General features: G+C 39.8%; 1 protein-coding gene across 2 annotated transcripts in view; it reads left to right on the plus strand.

Moving 5' to 3' along the window:
• FGD5 (FYVE, RhoGEF and PH domain containing 5) overlaps positions 1-26,006 on the plus strand; it is a 78,178-nt gene that overhangs the window by 36,010 nt on the left and 16,162 nt on the right. Inside the window, exons 6-14 of one of the 2 annotated variants that reach the window (XM_071439226.1) lie at positions 5,952-6,103; positions 7,894-8,050; positions 8,475-8,562; positions 11,164-11,214; positions 12,739-12,797; positions 16,984-17,055; positions 18,560-18,628; positions 24,134-24,217; positions 25,835-25,914. In XM_071439226.1, coding sequence (XP_071295327.1) covers positions 5,952-6,103; positions 7,894-8,050; positions 8,475-8,562; positions 11,164-11,214; positions 12,739-12,797; positions 16,984-17,055; positions 18,560-18,628; positions 24,134-24,217; positions 25,835-25,914 — 812 coding nt within the window. The remainder of the gene's footprint in view (positions 1-5,951; positions 6,104-7,893; positions 8,051-8,474; positions 8,563-11,163; positions 11,215-12,738; positions 12,798-16,983; positions 17,056-18,559; positions 18,629-24,133; positions 24,218-25,834; positions 25,915-26,006) is intronic. The other variant, XM_071439227.1, reaches the window with a different exon arrangement.

The following is a 26,006-nucleotide window of genomic DNA, read 5'->3' on the forward strand; positions in this document are numbered from 1 at the left end:
AATAGCCTAAGGACACACTGTTACAAAAGAATAGCCTGCCTTCACTTACACTAGGCTGACTTTTTTTCTCATATATTTATTCATTGTTGTGTTCATCAGCAGTGGGAAAATAACTATGTATTAGCTGGGGAGCTTCCACAGTGGGAATGCCGAGCTAAAATAGCTTTCAGATAACCTGTATATCTTTTAAAAGGAGAAGGAAGCCACACCAGCACATCTGGATCAGGACAATTCCCTGGTAAAAAGCTGCACTGATACAGTATTCTCAGTGCATACTGTACAGTCGGCTGGTTCTGAAATTCATTTGCAGTGTTTTGGATGAATGTGTCTATTTGGCTGCATGTGAGTGTGTGTTGAGGTCAGGGTTCCTGACCTAGATTGTACCCTGTATGGCAGGATAAGGGACTAATTGTGGTTGCTGAGATAGCATTTTCTGCTGTTCATCTGGCATTGTTTCTGCTGAGTCCAGTAGTGAGAAACGTGAGATCACTGCTCCATACAGATCAGAGGTCATTCAGTCTGCTATAGATGATGTGCCACTCTTTAATTCAGGAGTGCCACTTTCATCATTCAGAGAGGAGCTGCTGACTGTGATGCAGATACCTCCAAGAATCTCCATGAGTCAGACTCGGTTCATAGGGTACTGTACAGCACCTCATGTCTGCACTTGGCTTTAATATGGAGGCTGTCTTTTCCCCCTTTGAACTCTTCACCCTCCCCTCAGGTATAATGCCTAGATGTCCAAAGGAGCTTTGGATTCTGCAATATGCAGAATCTATTAAATCCACCTTCATTCTAGAAGTGAGAGTGATTGTAAAATCCTGCCCCATTTTATGCAATTAATGTAGACCTTATTTACATAATTTGGGCTGCAACAAGATTTCCTGTTGCCCTCCCTAGCTGCCTTACAAAGTGTCAAATATGATGACTTTCCATTAGTATTGGTCCTCTAAAACACCAGCTTGACTAGGGAAGCAATTGCAATTCTAGCTATACATGTAAAATTACTTTGTATGCATGTATGTTGATGTATGTGTGTATTTTGCTGAAAAGCATAAAAGTCTGGATGCCAGGTGGGTGTTGTGGTGTGAAGAAGGTAAAAACACGCTCTGCGTAGACATTATTTCTGTAGCTGAAGTGCTGGTATCCCCATATGAAGACAAAGGCAGAAAAATAGCGGCAGTTTTCCACTAATGCATCTGCTCTGTACACTTGCTCCTTTTTTTTTTTTTCAGTGTTATTCCCTAATGGAAACTCACACATCTATTTTAAAAATTGTAGAAATATCCCAGGGGAATTTATTCACCCATCAGACCATTCCCTTTTCTTGAATGCAGACTAGAGATATATGCAGAAAAGCTGATTCAGCCATGACAGCAGTAGAGGTCAGACCTCTGCTTCATGTAAATTTACATAGTTTTTCTCTGGCAAGGACAGCAGATGATTAACGTCTTCAAAGCATTGCATTGCATCCTTTTGAATTAGGATTTCTTTACCTTGTTAACAACAATGTGTAGCTAATTCAAAATTTGGGAAGCAGTTCAGCTCTATTCTGCTTTGTACGGTCTTTGTTCCTCCCAATGAGACTATGTAATAAAGAGCAAATCGACACTGTTTTCAAGACCTGGAATCAAGGTCACCCATAATCCTTAGACTGCAGGCATTCAGAGTTTTTCTAATTCAACCACAGTCTAGCAATCTGTTCCTTCTAGTACAATGTGCACTTTTTGTTCACAGAAATGCTATTTGTTTCAGATCTTTCTCTTGGCCTATTAAAGAATGGCTTTGCTCTATAATCATCATTTTCTACTAGAACGTCACAGTTTCTAGCTCAAATGCAGGCCTGATGCTAGAAACACAATGCTGTGAGCCAGTGACAAGGAACCTCAATCCTCACCTGCAGAGGAACTTCTGGTCAAACCATAGGACTAAAAATTACTATTGGCAAAGACAATATTAATGGTTGTGTACTCCCTTCTCCATTCTGTTCTGCTGCCATTGTGGTCAATATGCAAGGACTAGGATTTTCATTATGACTAGATTAGAATTGTCTATGCTAGTGCTTTAGAAGATGAAAAATAAGAAACCCAAGTAAATCTAGCAACTGATCAGCATTTCTTGGACAATTCTAAAAGGTCTTCTTTCAAATAGGACTGTCTGTTTAGCTACACCTGTAAGTCAAAATCCCAACTTTCCCTTCTTTAGTGTACTCAGCTTTCTAATATTCATAGTTGCTTTCAACCCACTGCAGATGGCAGAACCATTAGCTTTTTACAGTAAAGGTAGAAAATAACTTCAGTCCTATCATTTTCTGACTGCCTCTACTAGACTGGTTGTAGTAGTCCCCAGTTCCCAGGGATTCATTCATCTCTATTGGATGAACTGATCTAATTTGGCCTGTTCTGTTATATACAGAAAAAAAGAAACAGACATTCTGAATCCAGAATGAATTACTGCACTCCAAGTTTTGTTGAAGTAGAAGTTGAAGAAAAGGAGTCACCCAGCATAGCATATACTTACATGTATGTATGTATATATGTACAGAGAGGCAATTTTTTTCTCCAGGGTAACCTACCTGCCTGAAAAGTCGTAAGTCTGACAAGAGGTTTTCCTTCCTTTCACCAGGGTCCTGCAAGGTTAAATGTTCTCATTTCACTCATTTAGCTAATAAAGGCTAACATGTATACAGGATTGCTACAGTTGAAATTTGCAGGTGGACTCACACATTCACCCCTATTGTTGGAGAGAAATGATACATAAACTCACTGTTTCTGCATCTGTTCACAGAATCCTGGAAGCTAAACCCAGGATTAACTCTTGTCCAATTAACTACACCTCTTGCCCTTTTATTAGAATATCACATTTCATATAGATGATGAACCTGTACAGAACTTTCTTGATAAGTGCTCTACCAAAAACCTCTGGTTGCTGGCATTGCTGACTTCTTTGAAAGAGTATCTAGAAATAACTACCTGCTACAAAAGTATCAAGGTTGCTGATCCTAGGTAAATTGGGCTACTTTTCTGTAGCCTAGAGCCACCTTTTTTTTTTTTTTTTTTTTTTTTTCCCAAAACTTCACACCCTAACTGTTTCCTGTTAGTGTCAGCCAGCACTCCCAGCATCAGTAAAGCATCTCATATCCCAGCATCCTGTGGGGAGGCTCATCACCTCAAAGAGGGCTTCAGATTCTCTTCCAAGAGCCAATCTTGTGTCAGTTAGGCAGATAAACCATAAGATATTGTTGAAACCCTGCTGAATTCCTCCTGGTCTCATACTCTCATAACAAACTCCAGACAACAGTCCCCATTTACAGCAGAGAACAGAATTCTTCAGAGACATTTCTGGAGGGAAGAGACATAACTTGTGTGTATTAGTGATGTTCACAAACAAAAGGAAAAAAACCCAAGCCAACAACCTTTGTGGCTATGGGGTTTGATCCTCTTTGTTTCACTTCATTATTTGTAGGGTTTATATCAGGAATGTTAAGGATATGGCCATTTGATGGCTATAAAGGGCTTACTTATGGATCCCCAAAATGTAATAAAAAGGTTTATATTTCAGAAATGTATTTTTCATAGCTGGGTTGCTAACCTTCTGTGTCACCTAGGCAGCTTGGGTTATGCTTTCCATGCACATGCAAGTACAGGCATAAGACTGTGTGAGATCTGTAGGCTCATCCAACCCTGGATGAGATTGAGCTTTGTAGCTATCACACCAGAGCCCTGAACCAAACAACTTCTGTTCATGAAGCTGTTTTAAGAAAGTTTTGATCCATCAGGGAATTATATAGACTCAGTGTTTAGTACCTCCTGTACTTAGACATTGGGCTTTTGTGAGAGACTTGGAGACCTTCAGGTGCCATGACTGATTACAGTTAGTGAGATTGGAAAAGCACTTTGCATTTGAATAATGGCCTCACAGACACTCAGGATTTTCAACAGTGACATAATTATTTTTAATGGATGTTTATAGTGATTACTGTTATGCTGCAGGGTTTTTGTTAATCACTAGAAGGCTGGCTATCCAGGCAACTGGAATTTAATTATTTGTCTGAGAATTCATTATAATCAAGGGGACAGACAATTAATAACTAATTAAATCTAGTGAGATGCTGTGGGAAAGGAGTGTTAATCCTGTTGCTTGTTGTAGTGGAAAGTGGACAGATAGAGAGCTGTTTGATGTTAATTTGGAAAAGATGACATCTTTGTAATGTAATAGATTACTTAAGCACATCACTAGTGAACTGCAAGCTATTCACTTGTCTAGGCACAATAAGCTGAGAGAACCCTTTAGATTCTTTCCCTTTCCCTGATCTGGATTAATTATGATGACTGAGGACTTTGAAAGGTTGCAGATTCCTTTGAGTTAGTAAAAGCATCCAGAAGAGAGATTGATTGGTTTAGTTGCTTGAAAAACTTCTGAATTGTACACTGGCTGAAACGTGAACTTAGATAGGATAACTCACGTCAAAAAAAATTGGAAATTTAATAGCACAACATTGGGATTATTTATGGTACAGGGGCAGGACATGTTGCAGAAATTAGACCCAGATAATTAGGAAACATAGTAATACTTTTTCTGAAATCTTTATGATATTTTTTCATCCAGGATATAGTTAATAAAAAAGAAAACTGTCATCATGATCTTTTTTTTTACCTAGTTCTAGTGGCTTTTCAGAAAACAAATGTTTTAGCTGTTACCGTTGCTAAAATACCCCAACATTGTCCATGTGTGACTCTTGGCTATCATCAATTAGATAATCCAGTCATCCCAGTTCACAGAGAGCCAGTGTGGACATTGCAGTTGACAGTAACAACAGAAAAACCAGGAATTAATCCAAGGAAAATAAACCTGATCTTGCCTGGAGTCAGTTCCTATCCATGAGAGAGGAACTTTGAAGCTCTTTGACTAGACTCTTTCCTATTGTGTAAGAGCAGAACCTTTCAGCAGGATCACAGTCATACCAACCACATCTCACCATGCCGAAATTAGTACAGCAACCTTGATTTAATCAGTCCAAAGTGGACAATTCAACATAAAATATAGATTCACAGTGAAGCATACTCTGATGTGTTGCTCATACTTGGACATTCGCAAGTTTTATGGAAGTCTGTTCTTTTTAGACTCCTCCTTAATAACTCTATCTACTTAAAAAAAAATTAACTAGACAGAAGCCAGTGTCATGAGAAATGCCATGATAAATCCCAGTATGGCCAAGGGAAGTTCATAAGATTGTCCCTAAAAGTCCAGAGAATAAAATTTCATTTCTTGGCAACTCAAACCTGGGAAAGTATTTTGCTATGTGCTCTGAAATAGGTGCCCTGTTATGTACTAGAGTGGGCCATATTTTAATATAGAGGAAATTGCCCCTCTGCCTACATAATTTATAAACCACTTCATGATGAAAACCATTTCTTAGATGAGGAAGAAAGGACTCAGGTTTCATAGGGAAAATTATTTGTTCCATAATTTAAAATTTAAGTTCAGAAGTATAGCTAGTGCAAATTCTAGCACAAGGCATGGAGTTGTTAATGTTTTTCATGTCAAGATGTTGGATCCAATGAGGTGAGAATCTCACCCTTCATTTTTAAAAATTATGTTTTGGGTTAAGAAACACTGTAAAAATGAGACAAACCAGACCCAGGAAAGCAGAGGGGAAAGGAAATAAAAAGATACCAAAGCATTGTATACATAAGGGTCTTATGGCTTGATCTGGTGAAACATTCCATTTTAGGTTGATAGCATTGTGGAATTCAGCTGAAACACTGTATGAACTAATGGATGAAAGAAAACATATTCTCTGATCTCCTTGTCATACTGAACACTATTGCTGTTGATAGCATAGCTTTTAATTCTTAGAAAGCATAGTTTAGGAGTCAAGAAATTGTAATAATAATTTCAGAAAAGATATTTTAAGTCTGTTTGCCTCATTTCAATGCTGTTGTTCACAGGATTTCTATGAAGGTATCTTGAAAGTGCTCGGAGATGATGATGAAAATGAACAAGAGGAAGTTAAACTCAAGCAAGGTTTAAGTGAACTCCCTGAAATTTATGAATTACACCAAGACATCCTGGAAGAACTGGAAGAGAGAGTCCTTAAATGGCAAGTACAGAATGGCATAGTTTGTTGGCCTTAACATACCCTCCCCGTAGCAGGTGGGTGAACTCATTGGTGTTGCCTTGACCATCCCAGCAGAAGTGAAAAGAATAGAATCTGAACCACTTTGGCAGATTTTGCATACAGACAGGAAGGAAGTAAATGTAGAAGCCGTCAGGCTAAGAAATCAAACACTGAAATATGTGTGTAGTGAACAGCCGATGACTTTGAAATGGCCCTGTCAGTCAGTGTGAGAACAGCCAGCTTCATATGCATTATCCCCTGCCACTTCTCAGTCATCACCAAGTGGCTTCACACCTATGGCCTGAAGGTCACAGGCTCATGCTGTGGAAAGCAGGAAAAACTTACATCAGAACTGATCCTAAAGATCATCTGCTTACAGAAATCTACATAGCAGTTGTGTAGGTCTCAGTTAGGGACATCCCCTTGCTCCCGGCACCAAGGCAGGGATCTGCTACGCTAGGCTTCCAAGCCAAATGGACTCTGGCAGCCTGTTAATGGGACTACATCAAACATCCTTACAGGGGAAAGTCTTTCCATGAGAGAATAAGACCACGAATAGAACAGACAATGCTGCAAAATTCATTCAGCTGAGGAGGCCCCTGATTTAAGCCAGGCTGCCAGGCTCTATTGAATGATGGACCATGAAACCGCACACCTCCAACTTGCCAAACTCCAGGAGGCATTGGTCACTGAGAATGGATGATCCTATTTCTGTACAGCCACTGAGCAATTAAGGAAGTCAGTTAAACTACTAGAATTTTTCAGTAACAATCCTAAATGTAGGGCACAGGTCTCCTTTCAGCCCTGCTCTTCCCAATCAAAGCATACAACAAGGAAAGGAGAGGCTAAAGGGAACTGTGTTTTGGTTTGTGCCCACCAAGGGACTGTTGAGAGAAAGACTTAAAAAGTGTCACCGATGATTTATGATTTATACACTTAGAACACAAACAGACACAGTGTTTCTGGGATCTAAAATGTCTTGGGTACTAAAGAAGCCACAACCCTACTCTAACAGCATGCTGCCAGTTCCCTAAGACAAAAATAATGCAACCATAAATACCCAAGTGTTCTGTCCAGAACTACTCTGTGGCACTGGCGATAAAAGAGGACTGTATTGCAAATGTTGCCAGCACAACAGATATATATATGTTATACGCCTGCACCCAAATAGGTTCCCAGGTGATTACCACACCTGAAGCTTCCAGTAAGCCCTTCCCTGTGCCTGCACTGCTCAAGACACTCTGTTGCTCTGGAACTCACGTTCCTCTTTTAAGTATGATTCCTTCCTCTTTTGTGAACTCAGATTTTGTTCTGCTCTCTCCTTATACATGCTTTATAAATATCTCAACACTGTTCACCTGAATACTGAGACAGGTGACAGTGAGGCAGTGCTGAGAAACAGTGAAGGAGAGCTGAAGATCTAATATTACAACAAATGCTATATTCTCCCCCACAAATAGTGCTCCCACAAAGCACTGCAGCAATTGGAAGGTCTATTTACAGGAGCAGGAGCCATGTCCCGAAATGAGCCTCACAGTGATGCTATGGCAGAGGCACAGCCAAAGGACCAGCCCCCATGGTGCCGATGCTACAGCAGCCTGTAGTGTTGTCAATCTGTCCTGAAGCACTCCTCCTTTCCTGCTGTTCAGCCTAGGCTTTAAGTGCACAGTGTATAGAGCCACTGTGGGTCTAATGCAATAAGCAAGAAGTATGGCTCTACTTCTTTACTTTTATTTATTTATTTGCTGCTTCTTTTCTTTCTGTGGACTTAGGGATGAGCACCAGAAAGTTGCTGATGTTTTTCTCTCCAGAAAATCAAGGCTGCATCACCACTCAGCATTCATTATGCAGTTTGACAGAAATTTGGCTTTGCTAGATGAAATGTGCCTTAAATATTCCCAACTGGCTACCATGATTCAGGAGTTTGAGGTGAGGCTCATGTGTTTTTTTTACATGCACTAATGCATGGCTTTGCCATGGGGATTACTCAAGGATTTATTTTTTTCTGTAACTCCACCAGTGTTCACACATAGGGTAGAATGGAAGAATAGTCTTTTTTCACAGACCTGGTGCTAAAACTGGAATGAGAAGTTCACTTGTGCATGATGTGTTTGTTTCTGTCTCTGTTGCCCACACACTCCTGTGTGTGCATACAGAATTTGTGTTGGTGAATCTACAGATCCATGAGTACATATTTTGCTGAAACATATTGGAGTGGTTTCTCAGTCACTTATTAATTTATCAAGCTCTTTGAGGATGTGTTAGAGTTAATAACTAGGATTAAAACTAAGATGACAATGTGCTGCTGAGCTCGCATTCCCCCTGATGTATGTGTTTCTTCCACTGAGGACAGCAAAGCTCCAGTGACAGCCCTTACAGTGTGAAACACCAGCTTCTGAAAGTGGTACACCGTGTCTTCCAGTATCGTGTGATGCTCACAGGTCAGTAAAATCACTCTGAAAAGAACCCAATAGAAACACTGCCGTGACATTCTGTGCCTCCACTGTGCTACATATTGATGCCCTAACAGGTAAAATAGGGCTAAAGCAGTATGGGATTTCCTGGGAACTTCAATATGCTTAGTTCAGGATTCAGGAAGTGTCAGGCAGCCTGGGGAGATGCAGGCACTTCTACAGGACAGCCATATTGAAAGGTCACAAAAAAAGCATAGTCAGATGCTTTTAGCCATTACTTCTTGGCTTTTTCCTTCTGTGAATCAGGAGAGGCAGAGTTCAGCCTCACTACCAACAAACAGGTTTAATTTCTTATTATGTCGAGGGTAGTTATCAGAGACACTAGAAGACAGGTGACTTTGGCAAGGATACTCTGCACTTAATCCTCTATGACAGTGGCAAGCACCATCTTCTTATCAACAAAGCAGTTGTACCCAGTACTACATCATAAGTCCTGTGCACAGTATACCGAAATCTAGTGATTAGTCAAAAAAACAGTCCAATTTTGCTGCATTATAGGAGGAAGAGATACAAATTTACATTAACAGTACAGATTTAACTTACAGATTTTACATTTACAGTTACACCTTCCCTTTACATTCAGAACCATATGTATAATGACTACCCGAGTCTCTCCAAGGGGGGTTATGTTCCTTCTCTGCAAGCCACCCCAAATCTAGCAAGTCTGAGCCTGTGAGAAGAGTAGGCTTTCTGAAGCAGAATGTGGCCCCTAGAAAGAATTGCAAAGTTTAGAACCGGCTAGGGAAGGAAATGGTGAAATGTAACAATGAAACTCAGTGTTGTCACGTAATTTAGTCAGAACACGAAAGAACAAGGTTCCATAGACATAAGGATAGAAAAATATTTTGGAAGTATGCATATGTGTGGGTGGACAAGGATGCAAGATTAGTTTTAGTTACGCATGAGACAGTAAAAAGGAAGCCATAAACCCTGTCCATACAGCCAATGAAGGGCACAGTGTACTAGAAGGGGCTTCTATAAAAGCAGCAGAACAAAGTGACCATGTGAAAACTTTAAAATAGCCCTTCTATTCTCTGTTTTCCCATTTCTGTGGTCCACAAGATAAATTGCAAACATGCAGCATGATATTTTGTGAGAAAGCTGAAGGGCTTCAGTGAAACTCCAGTGACTGGATTCTATTTATGCTTCAAACAACTTGAGTTCCTCCTTGTCCCATGTACTGACACTAACTGGGAAAATGAAAGCTTTTGTGTGTACTGAGATGAAGTCTACTGGATTAAGATACTACAGAAAATAGCTTTACTGCTTTAGTTCTTCACCTCAAGAAACCAAGCCCCTCTTTGACTGCTAGGACAGAATGAGTCTGGAGCAGTGCTGTCCTTCAGATTCTCAGGTGCACTTGTGTGATAACTGGCTGATTCTACCAGATAAGGAGTGGTATTTATGAGGGTATTGGTTACCACTTATGGCACCACAACCGAAAGGATTTGTCCACTCAGTCCACAGCTGAGGACAGAGCTTGCAGTGGTGAAAAGGAACACTAAATATTGCCTGATGACATCACACAACCCCTTCTGCCTGCCTGAGTACAGGCAGATGCTTTCCAGAATGCAGGTAAAAGCCAGGTGAAGTTCAAGATGCCAGGGAAGACACAGCACTAGAAAGGGAAATGTGTAGGGATAAGACATTCAAGGGAACAGACATCCGTGCCCAGCACCATTCTCAGCACAGAAGTCTAGTTCTTCAGTGCAGAATTTAGGAATCTGGACTAATCAGCAAGATAAGAATGAGGTATTTCCAGGCTAGAGTCTTTAAACTGTAGCACTTACATACTACAGTCTTTAAAAGCATAAAGACCCAGACACAGAATAAGCAGGTGATCCAAGAAAAGTAGTCCAAAATAACACTGGTTAAAGGTTTGTATATAATGGAAATATAATTGCTGTCACACTAAGCACTATCATATCTATCTTACAGAACCTATTTTCAGATTGTGATTGAGTTTGCTAGTAATTATTTAAACCCTGCTTGTACAGAACTAGTGTCTCCTTCCTGTGCCCATAAAAAGCATATGATTCATTTAGTCTAACTGCAGGTATAGCCAACAGCATTCATTCAGATGGAAAATCAGAATTACTTAGAAAAAGAGTTATTTGTAAAGTGGTGCTACTCAGCAATTCTCTTGAGAAACATTTTTGACAGTTTATTTGTACCTGCCAAGTTATGTGAGCCCAAATCTGTATCAATGCTCTTTGTATTGATTCTCTAAGTAAAATGCCATCAAAGATGAATTTTGCTTTAGACAGAGGCTATATATACACTTAATGATTTGGGAATAAAGTGCTGTGGGACATTACTGTGGATGCCCGATTCCTGGAAGCATTCAAAGTCCAGATTGGATGGGGCTTGGGGTAACCTGGTCTGCTGGAAGGTGTTTCTGCCCATGGCAGAGAGATTAGAACAAGATGATACTTAATGTCCCTTCCAACCCCAACCAGTATCTGATTTTGTGATTAGGATTTACTGTTTTAGCTAACAACACTACAAATTATGTTGATCTGAATTCTGATTGTTGTATGTCTGTGTTTATTTGATCATTTACTACAGATTACTTGAATAATCTTTGTCCTGATTCTACAGAGTATGAAGCCACACAAGGTAAAATGAAATTCGTAGAAGAAAACTTCTGCTTTGCTAACATTGCCTCTAAAGGGGTGCAATATTTCTATACTGGTAGTATATATAAGATGATTCTTTTCAATATTTTGCATTAATAGGTTAGATGTAAAATCTGTAAGAACGGATTACTAATTTAGACAAATTATTTAGGACAAGAATGGTATCTTTTTAATTTTAATTGAAACATATGGGCTTCCTATAGTTTTGGCATGATGGAACTTACGAAGAAGAAAACATCTATACAGGCATAGTGCAAACACTGTAGTTTTGCCCGCGTCACTGAGGAAATCTTAGTCCTCTTTGACGTTGTAAATATTTGGCCTGGTCATTGTAAAATCAATTTGGATGGTTCTCCCTGCCTGATTGTGTACCATTAGCTATGGTATGCCTGCTGTACTCTGTGAACTTGGGAGAAACCAAGGAGATTTGAATTGCATATCTGTATTCTGGATTTCTTAATGTTACATAAAGTTGAAAGACATTGCATAAAAAGCAGTTCGGCAAAATCAGGAACAAATCCACTGCTAACACCATCCTTTTCAACACATGAGATAGATAAAGCAGAAGTCTCTTACTCCCACTGAAATCATAGCAAGGTTTAGTTGTGATGTCTGTAGGAGTATTTTCCAGGCTGGAGTAAGCAGCAGTAACATTGTATTAATGAAATCAATTCAGCTCTCCTACACTGATTATAAATTCAAACCAACTCATAGCAATAAAGTCAGTGGTTGACTGAAAGTCAGTTTATTCTGCCCAAGAGCAGAGACTCATGCAACATTCAGGACCCTAGTCACTGACGGTAGAACAACAGCTATACCAGTAATTTAAACAGTAGCAGGGCAGATGTTCAAGCCATCTGACCACAATTACCTGCCTCATTTTGGTTAGGAGATGCTTGTGCCATTCCTAGCCAGCATGCTCCCAAGTTATGACCAGAAATTTATAGAAAGCCCTGTGCCACAGGGGAAGGGATGTGAAATAGGGACCTGAGCCATGTTATGCCACTGCTTTCAGTGCCAGCAAACATGTCCTAGCCCAGGTTATTTGCCAGTGGAGAATCCAGGAATTAATTTGTGTCACCACTTCACACACATTTCTATCAGAAAGGCATGACATGTCCTCTCTCTCAGCAGTAAGAGGTACAGTTTAGACTGCCATGCTATTTGGTGGCTAAAGTTGGTTTACATTCATCTCTCTATATAACAAGACATTGACAAGAATCTGCAACTAGAAAACATTACAAAAAAGACTTTGTGTCATCCTTGATGCTTAAAAGGGACCTCATAAGCTCTCTGGATCAGCACAAGCATGATGCTGTCTCACACAAGAAAATGATGAAGGGAGGAAGGGGAGACAGCACCCTGTGCCATGTCAGAGTTGCTAGGCTGTTGCATTGTGAAAATGACAGAGAAGCCAAAGGATGCCCCTGCAATCAGGAGGGATTTGAGTTATTTTTCTACTCTTTTGTGTGATGCATGGTGTTTGTTTTCCTTCATCCCTCAGCTGCCTTATTCATTGTTTCTGAAATCACGGACCAAGCCAATGACAGCATGCTCCAAGCGGTGAGTCCTACTATGACGCATGCTCCCCTGATCAAATGTAAGGTTTTTACACATCTATTCAAGTGAATACATATGTCTGCTAGATTCTGAAGCCTCCTCCAAGGTTAGACTCAAGGGCTTATACAGATCTGGTTTACAGTACTGCAGATGTGGAGTTGGTCTGTGCCCTTTAATGCAGCTGTGCAAGATGTAAGACACTATAGCAAATAGCCCAGATGAGGTTTTTTCCCCTCTTGGGTTTCACCTCACTTCTTTATTATTTCATTTTCTGAGCAATGAAAGGGTTGTTAATAATCATTCAGGCATCAGAACATGAAATTCAAAATAGAAAGTGGAAAGTCATCACATTAAGATGATGTAGATGAAAGAAAGGAGTGAAATATCAATCTTCTTAGTAAGAGCTTGTTTTCAGGTAGGTTTTTAAGGCTGAAAAAATGAATGCACTCAAATTGTTAGGGAAGAACACACTAATTGGTTATGAAGATGAAAGAACTAATGTCTGTTGTGGAAGAAAAATGTAGGTTGCAGGGAGGATGTCTAACAAGCCTAGAGTTTTATCATAATAAGGAATGTAATCTGACCCCTCTGTAAACTAGACTCTGAAACTACAGACTTCTAAGCAAAGTGGTTTGATTCAACTGGTTTGATTCTGATTTTCCTTCTCCTCAGGCGGCAAAGAATTTATAATCATATTTTCCCATTATTAAAGCAGTCTTTGTACCAAAATAAATATTTCATCCAAAACCTGAGATCTCATGCATACCTTCCAGAAAAATCTCAGAGCTTTAGGGATATCTGTATTAGAGGTTCAGAACTCTAAGAGCTCAGTTCAAACAGATCAAGGTCACACATTCCTGGCACCTCTGCTTCCTTAGATTTCACTCAGGTATATCGGATTTTTATAGAAATACTTTTCTGAAGTCAGAAGTATATGTAAGTGGCCAAAATCCAATTTGTGTTGCATTGCCATGAAATCATTTTGTCTCTACTAAGCCATGCTTCAATTTGAAGAACGTCATTGTATCATCTGAGTCGTACACATGTCACAGATTGTATAGTAATTGCTATAAATAATGTCTGTTGTGGAATAATTCCATCAAAAATTCCAGATATATATTTACACTTATTTTTTATTGTATCATCAGAGCACATCTACTATTTTTCAAAACTTTGGTATGGAAGAGATGAAACAAAATTTTCTTCTTTCCCTTTTGTGTGAATGTGGAGGGTTTTGTGAAAGTGCAGGTTCATGAGAAAAAAAGTTCAATTTTCTGCTAAATCAGAGATTGTCCTCCTGAATTAACATCCCAGACACAAAAGCCACAACCAGCATTTATTTTCTTTCTCTCAGTTTAAAAAAAAGAAAACATAAAAGCAAATAATTACTCTAATTACAGAAGAAACTGAACAATGCCACTTGTTTTAGAGCATTAATAAATTGTCATGTACCTGGCTGAATTTCTAAGAAATAATTTAGACTTGGCGTATACCTGGAAGGAAGATGATTTCTGTTCCCGTGTACCAGCTCACCAAACAACACTTCTAAAATCATAGGAGCACTGAATTAGGATCTACATTTTCTATAGAATATCAGTGACCCATTATTAGCTTTTTTTTGTTGTTTTATGATAATAAGACTCTAGCAGTTTTTCCTGGGAACTATTAACGCAAGATTTTCAAGCAAATTATGACCATAACCTTTTTCACCATATATGAAAATATTACTTTCAAGTTACAGATGTACAAAAAGAAGTACAAGGCACACAACAAGAAGTACAAGGCACAATACAACATCACCACAGAGTCTATGTCTATCTGTAATTCCAGGAGATGAACTAAGCAGGGTTTATACTGCTTTCTGAATGTCTATAATCTGTTAGAGGCCCTAAGATGCTAAGAGTTATAAATCACTGTTGCTATTAACAGCTGGTGAATTCCTTGGGGAGGTGTTCCTGCTGCATAGACATCATGATAAAATTATGGAAGCTGCAGTTCACTGCTAAAATGGCCACAGCAGTATTTCTGACACCCACTTTTGCTGTACTGTCTGGGTAGAGCTTTGCTTTTATTCCTTAATTGTAGGATTGTGAAGGATCTTAGAAAGAAGAATAGTGATAGTTTTAAGACCAATGAAGAAAGCTATATAAACTCAGAATTTTGGGGAACTGACAGGAAACTATGCCCCCCCTCAGCTGTCCACATTCCCAGATAAACCACTATCCTTCACATGTGATGCGTGTTTGACTTCCTTCAGGAAATGAGTTCAATACTTCTCTGTCCGTTTCCTGGTGAACATGTGTCCATATTGCAAACATCAGCATTTCAAGAGGCTCCTCTGCCAGCAGTCCTGAGAAAAGCTGGGCTGCTGCAACTTCTCTGGTAGAAACCCAGATGAGTAGAACTAGCACTGGCACGAGTGTGCTCACAGGAGAACACTGCTTTTTCTGCAGATGAAAAACAGGTTTTTATTGTGGAAGCTGTCAATTGGACAGGTATTGCCAGGCTAAAATACCCTTCAGTGACAGGAAAGTCCTTTGCAAATACCTTTTGCAAAAGTTAGCAGTCCCATGATCCCTGATATTTCTTGTGCTATTGCTTTATATGTTGATTCTATTTTATTTGCCTATAGTATTTTAGAAGTGACCTGAAAAAATCCATTTGTTACTTCCTGCATTGCAAAAGAGATACCTGACATCTCAAATTCTTGAAAATGTGTCAACTGTCAATTATGTTTCATGGGCACAGTGAGGCCCTGTGCTGGTCAGGCCTTGTAGGCTTGTAGGTATTTCCATGTATTTGACATCCAGTTACTGATTAAGAACTAAGTATCGTGCTAAACAAGTGCAATATTTTGCTAGGGCAGTAAGATAGGGAGATTTCAGGCTTATTCAAAAAGCAAGCCTAGATAGGTATGTTAATTGTGTTAGCTGAAAACCAGGGAAAATTAGCCTTGACATATCATCATGTTAACTTGGATATGCTCCTTCTGGTAGCTGTGATAACTTTCTCAGTTAGCTGATCCTGTAGACATGACTGATTTGTATCAGGCAGATACAGTGTATGATCTAATCAAGTCTCACTAATCCCAGGGGTATATTAATGCCAGTCAATGGAGCAAAGGAAAACATTGCCTGTTGAAGCAGAAAACTGTTCTAAAAGGCTGTCAGGTCACAAGGCCTTATCAAGTATGGTCCTTAGTCTGTAGTTTATCTGGGTGTATAACTGAAGATAGAGGATACAGTGGCTGTATAGTCTAGGAGACTTAGACAGGAGACTCCTAATTTTTAGGCATATTCCAGTGAGGACTCACTTCTCCTGGTTAGCTTATTCTACTGTTCTGATCAGATAAAAGCTACAGCTGAATCCTATGCACAAGCCTCTATTTTAACAGCCTCATCTGCTAAATGGAAGGAGATTTGAAAAGACTAGCAATATTGCAAAGGTACAGACATCCCTTCTTCCTTCTTACATTCATCTGATTTTCTTTATGGGAGCACAGACTTATCTAGGTTAATCTTATTTACCATCTTCATAGATAAGTTCATGCCTGGTGCCAGTGCCCACTGACTGACTGTGCCTTAAGGCTAGGTAAATAGTTAATAGTATCAGAGTTGAATCATAAACTTCCTGGTTTTTGCAGAGCATCCAAACAGAAATGCAGCTTCATTGCCTGCTTACTAGTGTACCCTCTACATCCCCTATTGCAAAGGCATTAATCTGTTATCATAGAATGTAAGTCTTCAGATAAACCTAGCAACAGTCTGAAAGTATCAAAGCATGCTTTGGATTATTGGTGTCATGGCTCTCATGCACAGGCCTTTGGAGCGGATACTGTACTTTGTCCCTATTTTATTAGTTCACAGAGCCAGAAAGTCAGCAAAGAAGCCAATGTATAAATACCATATGAAGTTAGCAGTTCCTCTGGAAGGTACACTGGGGAATCACAGGTAAAAGAACGGTAGAAGGTCACAGCAGATGTGAATGCAGGTGATGAGATTCTGTAAAATCCATAAGGCAGGAAGAAGACTTTCTGGGTGTAAATCTTTGGTCTCAGCTCTCTCTGAAATCTAATTCTGTAATACCAGTTCTAAAGAAATAAAATGGTGAGGAGGGGTGAGGGGAAATTTGCCTGCTTGTATAAAAACAGTCTCCATGCAGCCTTCTAAATGCTGTTTTTCTCTCCCAGGAAAACTTGCAGAAGCTAGTACACATTGAGCACAGTGTGAGAGGGCAGAGCGGCCTCCTCCAGCCAGGAAGGGTGAGTGCTGCTGGCAAACCTGTGCTGGTAAGGGTATTCTTTCTGGCCAGCAATATCTCTGTGTGGATGGCCATGTTTGAGATGCCTACAGATGTTGTTTACTGAGCTATTGTGATACAAGTTGGAGCACTGGTTTGTGTAAAAAACATCACTCTGGCAGCACACAAAAAGAGGGTCATGCTGTGAAAGATATGTATTGTCTCTGCTTTTACACAGAGCAGCCTTTTGGCTTTTCACTTCAGCAGTCCTCAGACATCCTCAGACACAAGTGTAGTGTATTTTGATGGAGCTACTGCTTTCCTCCTTATATACTCCTGTCAAAAGGCTGCAACTCTATCAGGAATTGCTTTCAGCCTGAAAAGCCTCTTTATATAGCTGGCTAAGAACCTTAAATTAGGGCAATTAATTTGTTTTCAATTTTATATTTTCACCATTCCCCCATGGTGCTTTTAATATAAGATGCTGTTTTTAAGCAACACATCAACAGAAACATGAGAGACTGTACAGCTGTCTTGCTATCCACATCAAATGCAAATTTCTTCTGACTTTCAAACCTGTCCAGTTCCCTCAGCTCCAACCTGCTTCTATGCTTCAAAAGATTTCTTTCCTGAGTTCTGCAACTCTGAATTTCCCTTCAGTCCACCAATATCTTTAAAAAAATTCATGAAGCAATTTTCAAAGCATGCATACTCATAGCACAAGAATATTCTTCAGCCAAATTTTGCAAATATTTTTCTCTCTAACATCCGTATTCTCACTTGCCCTTACCAGGTAATGCTTTAACAAATTCTGCAAAGCCCAGCATGCAGATTTTTCAGGATTTGTCTCTTTGATTATAAACTATTCTAGAGTGGAGAAGTACGCTATATTCTGTTCTCCATCTGAAAAGGGCAGATGACTGTTAATCCACTGATGTAGTTCAGTTAGTTATGGCAGACTTTTTCAAACATTGCTGCAATGAAGTTCTAGTGTGCTGGTTTAGCTGCTTTTACATACACAGTCCTACCTACATACTAAGTAATGAGATGGACTGAAAAAGTATTGTGCTTGCAAATTTATACAAATTATATATGGAGGTATAGTTAAGATGGTGTAGCATACTAAAACCTAAGGTTTCAGGTTTTCTAATTGGTCTGCCTATTTCAGAGGACTTTTAAAGACAAGAATTATTTTCTAAAGCTCATTACATGTTAATTTTCAACCTGTGACAATCACCTCTGAGCACAGTCCACAGTGCAGAAAGAGTGGGCTGAGGACAAGTGGGATTCCAACCCATTTTGTACTGACACAAATGCAAGCCATGAAGGGTAGCAGAGCTAACCCAGGCAAAGACTAAGCCAGATCATAGAGAGTAAGGCTAGAAACAAGTGTTGAGGCTCTCTATCTCTTCTTGTGCTGATGAATGGCATTGGAGTAGCTCCTTCCCAAGGATAAATACTCTTTTTTTTTCTCAGAAAGATTCAGAATGAAATCTCAGGATTACAATCTGCTGTTTTCTCTTCAGATCTTTGTTAAAGAGGGAACACTGATGAAAGTCTCTGGCAAAAACAGGCATCCTCGACATTTGTTCTTGGTAAGATTTTTTAAAATTTTTACTGTTTCTCTCATATCTTTCAACGCATTTATGCAACCCTGAAGCCTGGGAGATTTTAGGCTGCAAGTCATTTAACTATCAACAGTGATGTAGTGAGTTAGTTCCTGTTGCTAACAGGGCTGTAGTCCTTTCACACGTCCCATTGGCCCCGCATACAGAAATACATGCTGTGCAACCCTCCGGTTGTGCAACAGTTACATACAGCCTTCACCAGGATGTAATTCTACAAAGAAGTGCGAATTTTCAAGGGGATGAGGAAGATGAGAACTCCTGAAAACCTTCAGGAATTAAGCTGCACACTTGAAAGTCCTAAGACCTTTGAAGACTTTATCAGGAACAAGAGAGAATACCCTACTGCTGAAGTAGCTGAAAATTCCCTTTGGTCACACTTGGGAGGGATCTTTGAAACTGAAGAACTTGCTTTTAGCTCCTGCTGTCCTGATAATTGTGTGCATTGCCTCAGTGTAGTTCCTCTAAACACACACCTCCAATTTAGTGTGGATTGGAACAACAGTTTTCAGTGACACTTTGCAACATTCTTCTAGGATAATTAGGAAAAATGAACCTTTCATCACTTGGCTGGAATACTCTTTACAAGGATCCACAACCCTCCTGCAAGTACTTGTAACTCCTATTTGTGCATGAGTGTATGCACAAGCTTCTTTCCCTCCTCAATCACATATTGCCATCATAATCAAATCAAATTAAAAACGGATGAAATCCCACTGTTTTGGAGATATGCTATGATCACTTATGCTTTCTATTTTACATCACACACTCCATTGAGCAGTTAGAGAATATCTGAGACTCCAGGCTCCTGAGCTCTACTTTTCAGGTAGCATATTTTGTAACCACACATATTTCTATGCACTTTTCAATATTAAGGGGATTATGATACTTGCCTGTGTCTTAGGACTTTGTTAGCTGCTTACCTGTTAATGTTTGAAAAATTCTTCAGAGCTCCCTCCCAGAAAAAAGCCATAAAGAAGTGAGAGTTACTGCTGCTATTAACATTACAATATTGCTTGCAGAATTGATTTTAAAATAAATTAATTATTTGCCTGGCATACGTATTTGCTGTCGCCTTTAAATGCTGACAGCTTTTCACCATGGGATCACTGTAAGGCAGAGAGATGGCTTATTACAGAAGCCATATATTTTGCATTAATCCTTTATATTTCTCCTTCTTACTTGTAACTCCTATTTGTGCATGAGTGTATGCACAGGCTTCTTTCCCACCTCAATCACATATTGCCATCATAATCAAAGATCAGATGGGATGGGATGAAGTGCCGATGCTGCGCTTTTTTGATAGTTTCAGTGGTTTCTGTGAAAATTCAGACTTTCATGTACTGAAAATGATGGATTTCACGCAAATCTTCAAATGTGAGATAGCTGCAGTTCTGTTTTACAGAGTCAGCATCAATGGACTGTAACAAGTGCAATAAATATCAAATGTATACTTCCCAATACTCAAACTTTCACACCCTATACTAAACTCTTCGCGATCAGGCCTAGCCACAAACCTGGCCCTCCTCCTAGCCTTCATAGTCAAAGCCCAGCCTATACCTATGGTTACCTAAGCCCATGTAGAATCATGACTTCGTTGCAGTCACAGGAGAAAGGCTATGCCAGAAACTCCAGGAGCTGGCGTTAAGAAACCATGTTCTCAGCAGCAGAAACTCTGAAGTCCACTGATAACCACTTAGTAACAGATGATAATTACATTCTTACTCATCTCTCTTATGAAGCACTTGCCTTTGCTAGTCTTCAAAATTACTTTGGAATTGTGGCTAAAGCTGGGACAAAATTCCAAGACGTCACTACCCTTTAGTCTTCCAATGTGTTTGTTGCTGTCATCATAACCCATTACTATAGCAAAAACGGAAGTGCTACAAACTTAGCTGTTGTAACCGTTACAGAGAATTTTAAAGGAAGATCAAAAATCAAGTTGATAATAAGCGCTAAGAGGAAAGTAATTTAAACATGGGATAAACTTATAAAAATTTCAAGTTATCCAAAATGGTTGTATCAGCTTGAAGGTCATAAGTCACAAGAGGCCAAAATTACTGGAACAGAACAAGCACAGAAATTACTTTCTGGCACTCTCTAGTTTAGGAACTATTTCCTGGGGAAAGTTCAGATGTTAACTGCAGAGGGAGAAGTGTCTCTTGACATCTGGAGACATTACAGTAGCCAATGTCTTGTTAATAGATGCTCTCACCATCCAGAAACAGTGGGTTTTTTTCTTCCTTTCAGTCAGCAAGGCAAATTGTGACCAAATGTGCTGTCATGCAAAGAATGGGGTGGAGCTAGTCATAATGGTCACTTTCAAGAACCAAGAGACATAAACCTGGCTTATTTCCTGATCTAACACACTGAAGTTGCAATTACTTCAGTCTTCCTGTGTTGTATCTCCAGTAGGGGCAGGGAGAGGGTGACTGGATCATTGAAACTACTTGAAACTTACTGGCAAATATCTACCTTCAGGTTCAGTGATTTCTGTGGAAGAAAAACCCATGACAAAACCCCAAGATTAGAATCATTTCCTAAACATTTTCTCCTAAAACTGACATTTATTTAAGGCCTTTATCTTCTAAGGACTATATTGTAATCCTTTGAAGCCACTTGCAAAACTCAGGTTTGTCTGTTAACAAAAATACCTTTCAGAACTTCTTTTTAATGCTTCACATGTCAGCAGTGACTCAAAAAGATCACCAGAAGATAACATGTAATAGATGTAGCTTGGCTTTGATGGAATAAGTGTATTTACCTTCACTATCCCAAGGAGATTGTTACATGAATCGCATATCTGAAGTTCTTAGCAGCGAAGTTGCTCTGACTAAAGCTAAATCAAGACCAGGAACTGGAGAGAATTTCAGAGCAAGAGTACACACCGAAGGATAACCCTGAGAACTTAATCCCTACACATCCCAGGAGATGAGCCCATCAAACTGAAGTTGTAGCTAGAATAGGCTGTAAAACTTGGGTGTGTGCTAGGATTCTACTTGGCCTGTGTTTCAAAGTGTGCTTTAGTGGTGTGCTCTGAATATTTACCTACCCCTGAGGAGCACTGTATGTCTCTGCACAGCACATATATGCATGACAGTGTAAAGACAAATTTCAAATGTTTCTGCAGGTGTATGTTGTGTGTATCAAAATGTTACTTGAGCTGGCTGTTTTGTGCAGGCTGATGGTATTGTTGAATCTGGTGTTTCCTGGCAGGATGTTTTGTGAGTTTTGCTGTGTGTCTGTTTCCTGAGTCCAGTCTCTGTTTACAAGGATGTTGTGGCCTCTGTGCAGCACAGTATGGGCTGCTGAAACTGGCAGGTCCCCTAACTGCCCCTCACCACAAGACTTTGCAACTCAGAGCCTGTCTCTTATCTCACCCTTCTAAGAATTTCTCTACAAAGACCACTTGTTTTGAAAATGGATTGCAGGAAGCTGCTATCAAATGGGAGACTGTTTGATGCTGTATCTGGCAGGGTTGAAGTATAGGAGATTTTTGGAGTCACAGCTTGAAAAGCACAGCTCCAGCACACATTCAGACTGGTCCCCTGACACTCAGGGCATGTTTAACTCAGACTTGAATAGAAGAAGGCAGGGTTCATAATTAGCTAGCCTTTAAAACATTCAGAAAAACCAAACACACAGTAGAAGATTTTAGAAAGAGAGTATATTACATATGGATGCCAGCAGTTTAGCAGGGCTTAAATTTGTTTGGATCAATCAACTTGAACACTGTAGGTTAGAAAACTTGCATTGACCCTCATGTTACTAGGTACTGTCACAACAGAGAGAATTATAAAAAGAAGGTGGGGGGAAAGGAAAGCAGCGACTGGAAAAAGGGAACAAAGGATGAGACATATCCTTCTTTCTCTGTGCAGAAAAAGGGTATGTGGTCCAATATCGAACTCCAAGCAGTCTGGGAATCCCAATTATTAAAAGTATTCTGGCAAACAAGAATTGTGTCTGAAGCCCAAGGACTTGTGGAAACTTCCCACAGGGTTCTAGCAGTCCATCTCCTCTAGCACAGATTTCAGAGAGGCTGCAAGATCAGCTTTTATCATCAGCTAGTCCTCACTGCTTGAGGGAACAGTGAACAGTTGAAGCAGGAAGATGCATGAAACCACTGGTACTAATACTAATTCTGTCCATACCATTCAAATGGCCATCACTAAGGTCTTTGCAAAGGAAACAGCAGTGAGTGCAAACCCTTTCTTTCTTCATGAATATGTGTGCCTTTGCTTCACAAGCTTTTAAATATTTGTCATGATTTCACTGTGTCAAATTGTAGCTAGTGAGACCTCCAAATCACAGCTTACTACTAAATAGGGAAGAAAAAAAGGAGGGGGAAAAATGGGCAATTAAAAGCAAAGTAACGTTTAGTAAAATCTTGGGATATTAATCAAGGTAGTCATGCTAATGATGTGCACCATAGTGTCATCCTTTATCAAGAGTAATAAAAAAATAAGCAGGTTTTTAAAGAGATATATAACTTTTTAAATCCATTTAAAAAATTGAGTTTGCTATTTAAGAAGCCTCATAGCAGACTATGAGAGGATCCTGAAAATCTCTCTCAGGATTTCACTTCCTTGGGTTTAGTGCCCAGGTACTGCAGGGCCCGTTTTAGAGCCAGTGCTCTTTAATATCTTCATGAACAACAGGGATGCAGGACTCTAAGGGATAAGAAGTAAGTTTGCCGATCATGCTAAACTGGGAGGAGCTGTCAACTTCCTCGGGGGCAGAGAGGCCTTGCAGAGAAACCTTGACGAATTAGGAAGATGAGCAATCACCAATCATATGAAGTTTAAAAAGGATTAGTGTTGGGGAGGGGAAAACCTTTAGTGTAGACTAGTCAATGAGGTGCTGGAGAGCAGCACTGTGAAGAGGGACCTGTGGGTCCTGGTCAGCAAAAACTGAATATGAGTCAGCAGTGCCCTGGCAGCCAAGAGGGCCAGCCATGTCCAGGGGCGCATCAGGGTAAGCATCACCAGCTGGGCAAGGGAGGGGATTGTCCTGCTCTGCTCTGCACTGGGGCAGCCTCACCTGGAGCACTGTGAGCAGTTTTGGGCACCACAGCATAAGGAGATAAAACTGTTAGAGAGCATCCAAAGGAGAAACACAGAGATGGGTAAGGATCTGAAGGAGAAGCCATACAAGGAGTGGCTGAGGCCACTTGAATTGTTCAGCTCGGAGAAGAGGAGACTGAGGTCAGACATGATCATGGTCTGCAGCTCCCTCAGGAGGGGCAGTAGAGGAGCAGCACCAGTCTCTGCTCTCTGTGACAGGATCCAAGGCAACAGCATGAAGCTGTCAGGAGAGGGCTAGGCTGGATATTAGGAAAGGGTTAGGGTCAGGTAACAGTTCCAGCAGTTCATCAAGTTACAGCTTGTTCCAGGTATACCCCCCAGGAGAATGGGCAAGCAGGCAAGCCTGCAAGCCATATTGCAAATTATTGATTTTGTCTTTCTTTTCATATAGATGAATGATGTTCTGCTGTACACATATCCCCAGAAGGATGGCAAATACCGACTGAAAAACACTTGGGCTGTGTCAGGCATGAAGGTAATGCTTCATCTCTATTAAAAGTTTGAATTAAAGTTTTATAGGGAACTGCTGGTGCTTTGCTGGTTTATGTTTCATATTGAGCAAGGGGAAAGAGGGGATAGACCTGTTATCAGGGCATTCCCTTGTCTCTTACAGGAGACAGAAGGAAAAACAGTAGAAAACAAACATAAAAATATTATCTCTAAGTCTGTGACTTAATATGACAGCCTTATTCAGACTGCATAAATAATACAAGCCAAAATCAGTTACCCTCCAAACATGAAACAGGAAACAGAAAAGACTTATTATCTCATTTTGTCTCCAGCCAATGCATTTTTGTTCCTTTCAATATATTCACTAGAGCTTAGTCTGCCTGGTTTTAAACTCTTGCTACTCAAAATTGACACATGGCTGGTTTTCATGTGCCTTTTAACTGTTTTCATCAAAAGCATTAATGGTTCAAAAAGCAATTAGCCAATTTTATGGGGAAAAGGTGTATTGGGAACAATTTCATGTAGTGATACGAAACCAGCTTTTTCTTCGATAAATTTATAAATTGCAAACACAATTAAGCTGTCCTCACACTCTTTTCCTAAGTATTCATTGGCACCAGAATTTATGCAACAGGAAATATCGGGCCAAAGAGGTCTATTGGACCTTCATAACTGTTCTATAACTAATATTCCAAGTTGTATTTATGTGAAAGAGGATTTGAAGTGACAAGTCAAAAGTCTGATGATCTAGAAAACACACAAGATGAGAATCACTAATCATTAATTTCAGTGGAATGACATAGGAAGTTTAAGGTGTTGTGAAAACGTGGCAGGGGTTGATCACCCCAGGGACCTGAGAGTTTAAAACTAACTTAAGGATCCCAGAAATTCCTAGGAATTGCCAAAATATTCTACTGTTTAGTGAAAAGGAGTTGTGGAGCAAGTTCTTACTGAGGTACATTTGAAATACTGAGTGACTAGCATAATGGTGCTTGTTAATAAAAATGTATGAAACTATGAACCTATGTTTCTCCTCACTGGCTGTTGCTATTAGCAGGCCACTAATATACTCCATGGTAGGGAAAAAATTTTAGCTGAGCTGTAGCTTTTAAGTTGTTTTTTTTTTTGGTTGGGTTTTCTGTTTGTTTGTTTGTTTGTTTGTTTGTTTGTTTTTGGTGTGGTTGGTTTTTTTTTTTCTTTTTTTTTTTTTTTTTTTTTTGCTGTTACAGAGCCTTGCTGCAGGCAGGCATTCGCTGAAGTGCTTCACTGTATAATTATATAATGCCCACACATCAGAAAAAAAGTGATTTCTATTCATTACAAGCATAGACCAAAATGCTCTGACACTTGGCAGACTAAACATCTATGTTTGTCATATTAAAACTGAGCCCTCATAGATACTTCATCCTTATAGGCTGGAATATGTTTTGTTTTTTTTCCTTCAGCACACCATCATGTTGAAATAGAGATCATACCTCATTACAACAGCAATACGAAAAACCCTAATGCCCATCTTTTTGCATTGAAATATGAAACAGATGGTAGGGATATAAGAGGTCATATGCATTGAGACTTGTGTGGTGTATGGATTATAGACAGTTTAACTCATGTCCACATTCACGTTCATGGCGTTTGCTTCTAGGTCAGTCGCCCAGTGATAGAGAAAGCCCAAAACATCCTGAAGATTGAATATGATGAGCATTGCCTGACCCTGTCAGCAAGGTACTGTTCCCAAATGTCCATGGCAGAGGGTATTAAAATTAATTCTTCCAAATAACAAGGCCTTCAGTGCTTTTAAGTACTGACTTTCCCAC

The sequence above is a fragment of the Agelaius tricolor genome, unplaced genomic scaffold, assembly GCF_023055355.1.
Source record: "Agelaius tricolor isolate 1412-34295 unplaced genomic scaffold, bAgeTri1.0.p SCAF_14, whole genome shotgun sequence".
In the NCBI taxonomy this organism is placed as follows: Eukaryota; Metazoa; Chordata; class Aves; order Passeriformes; family Icteridae; genus Agelaius; species Agelaius tricolor.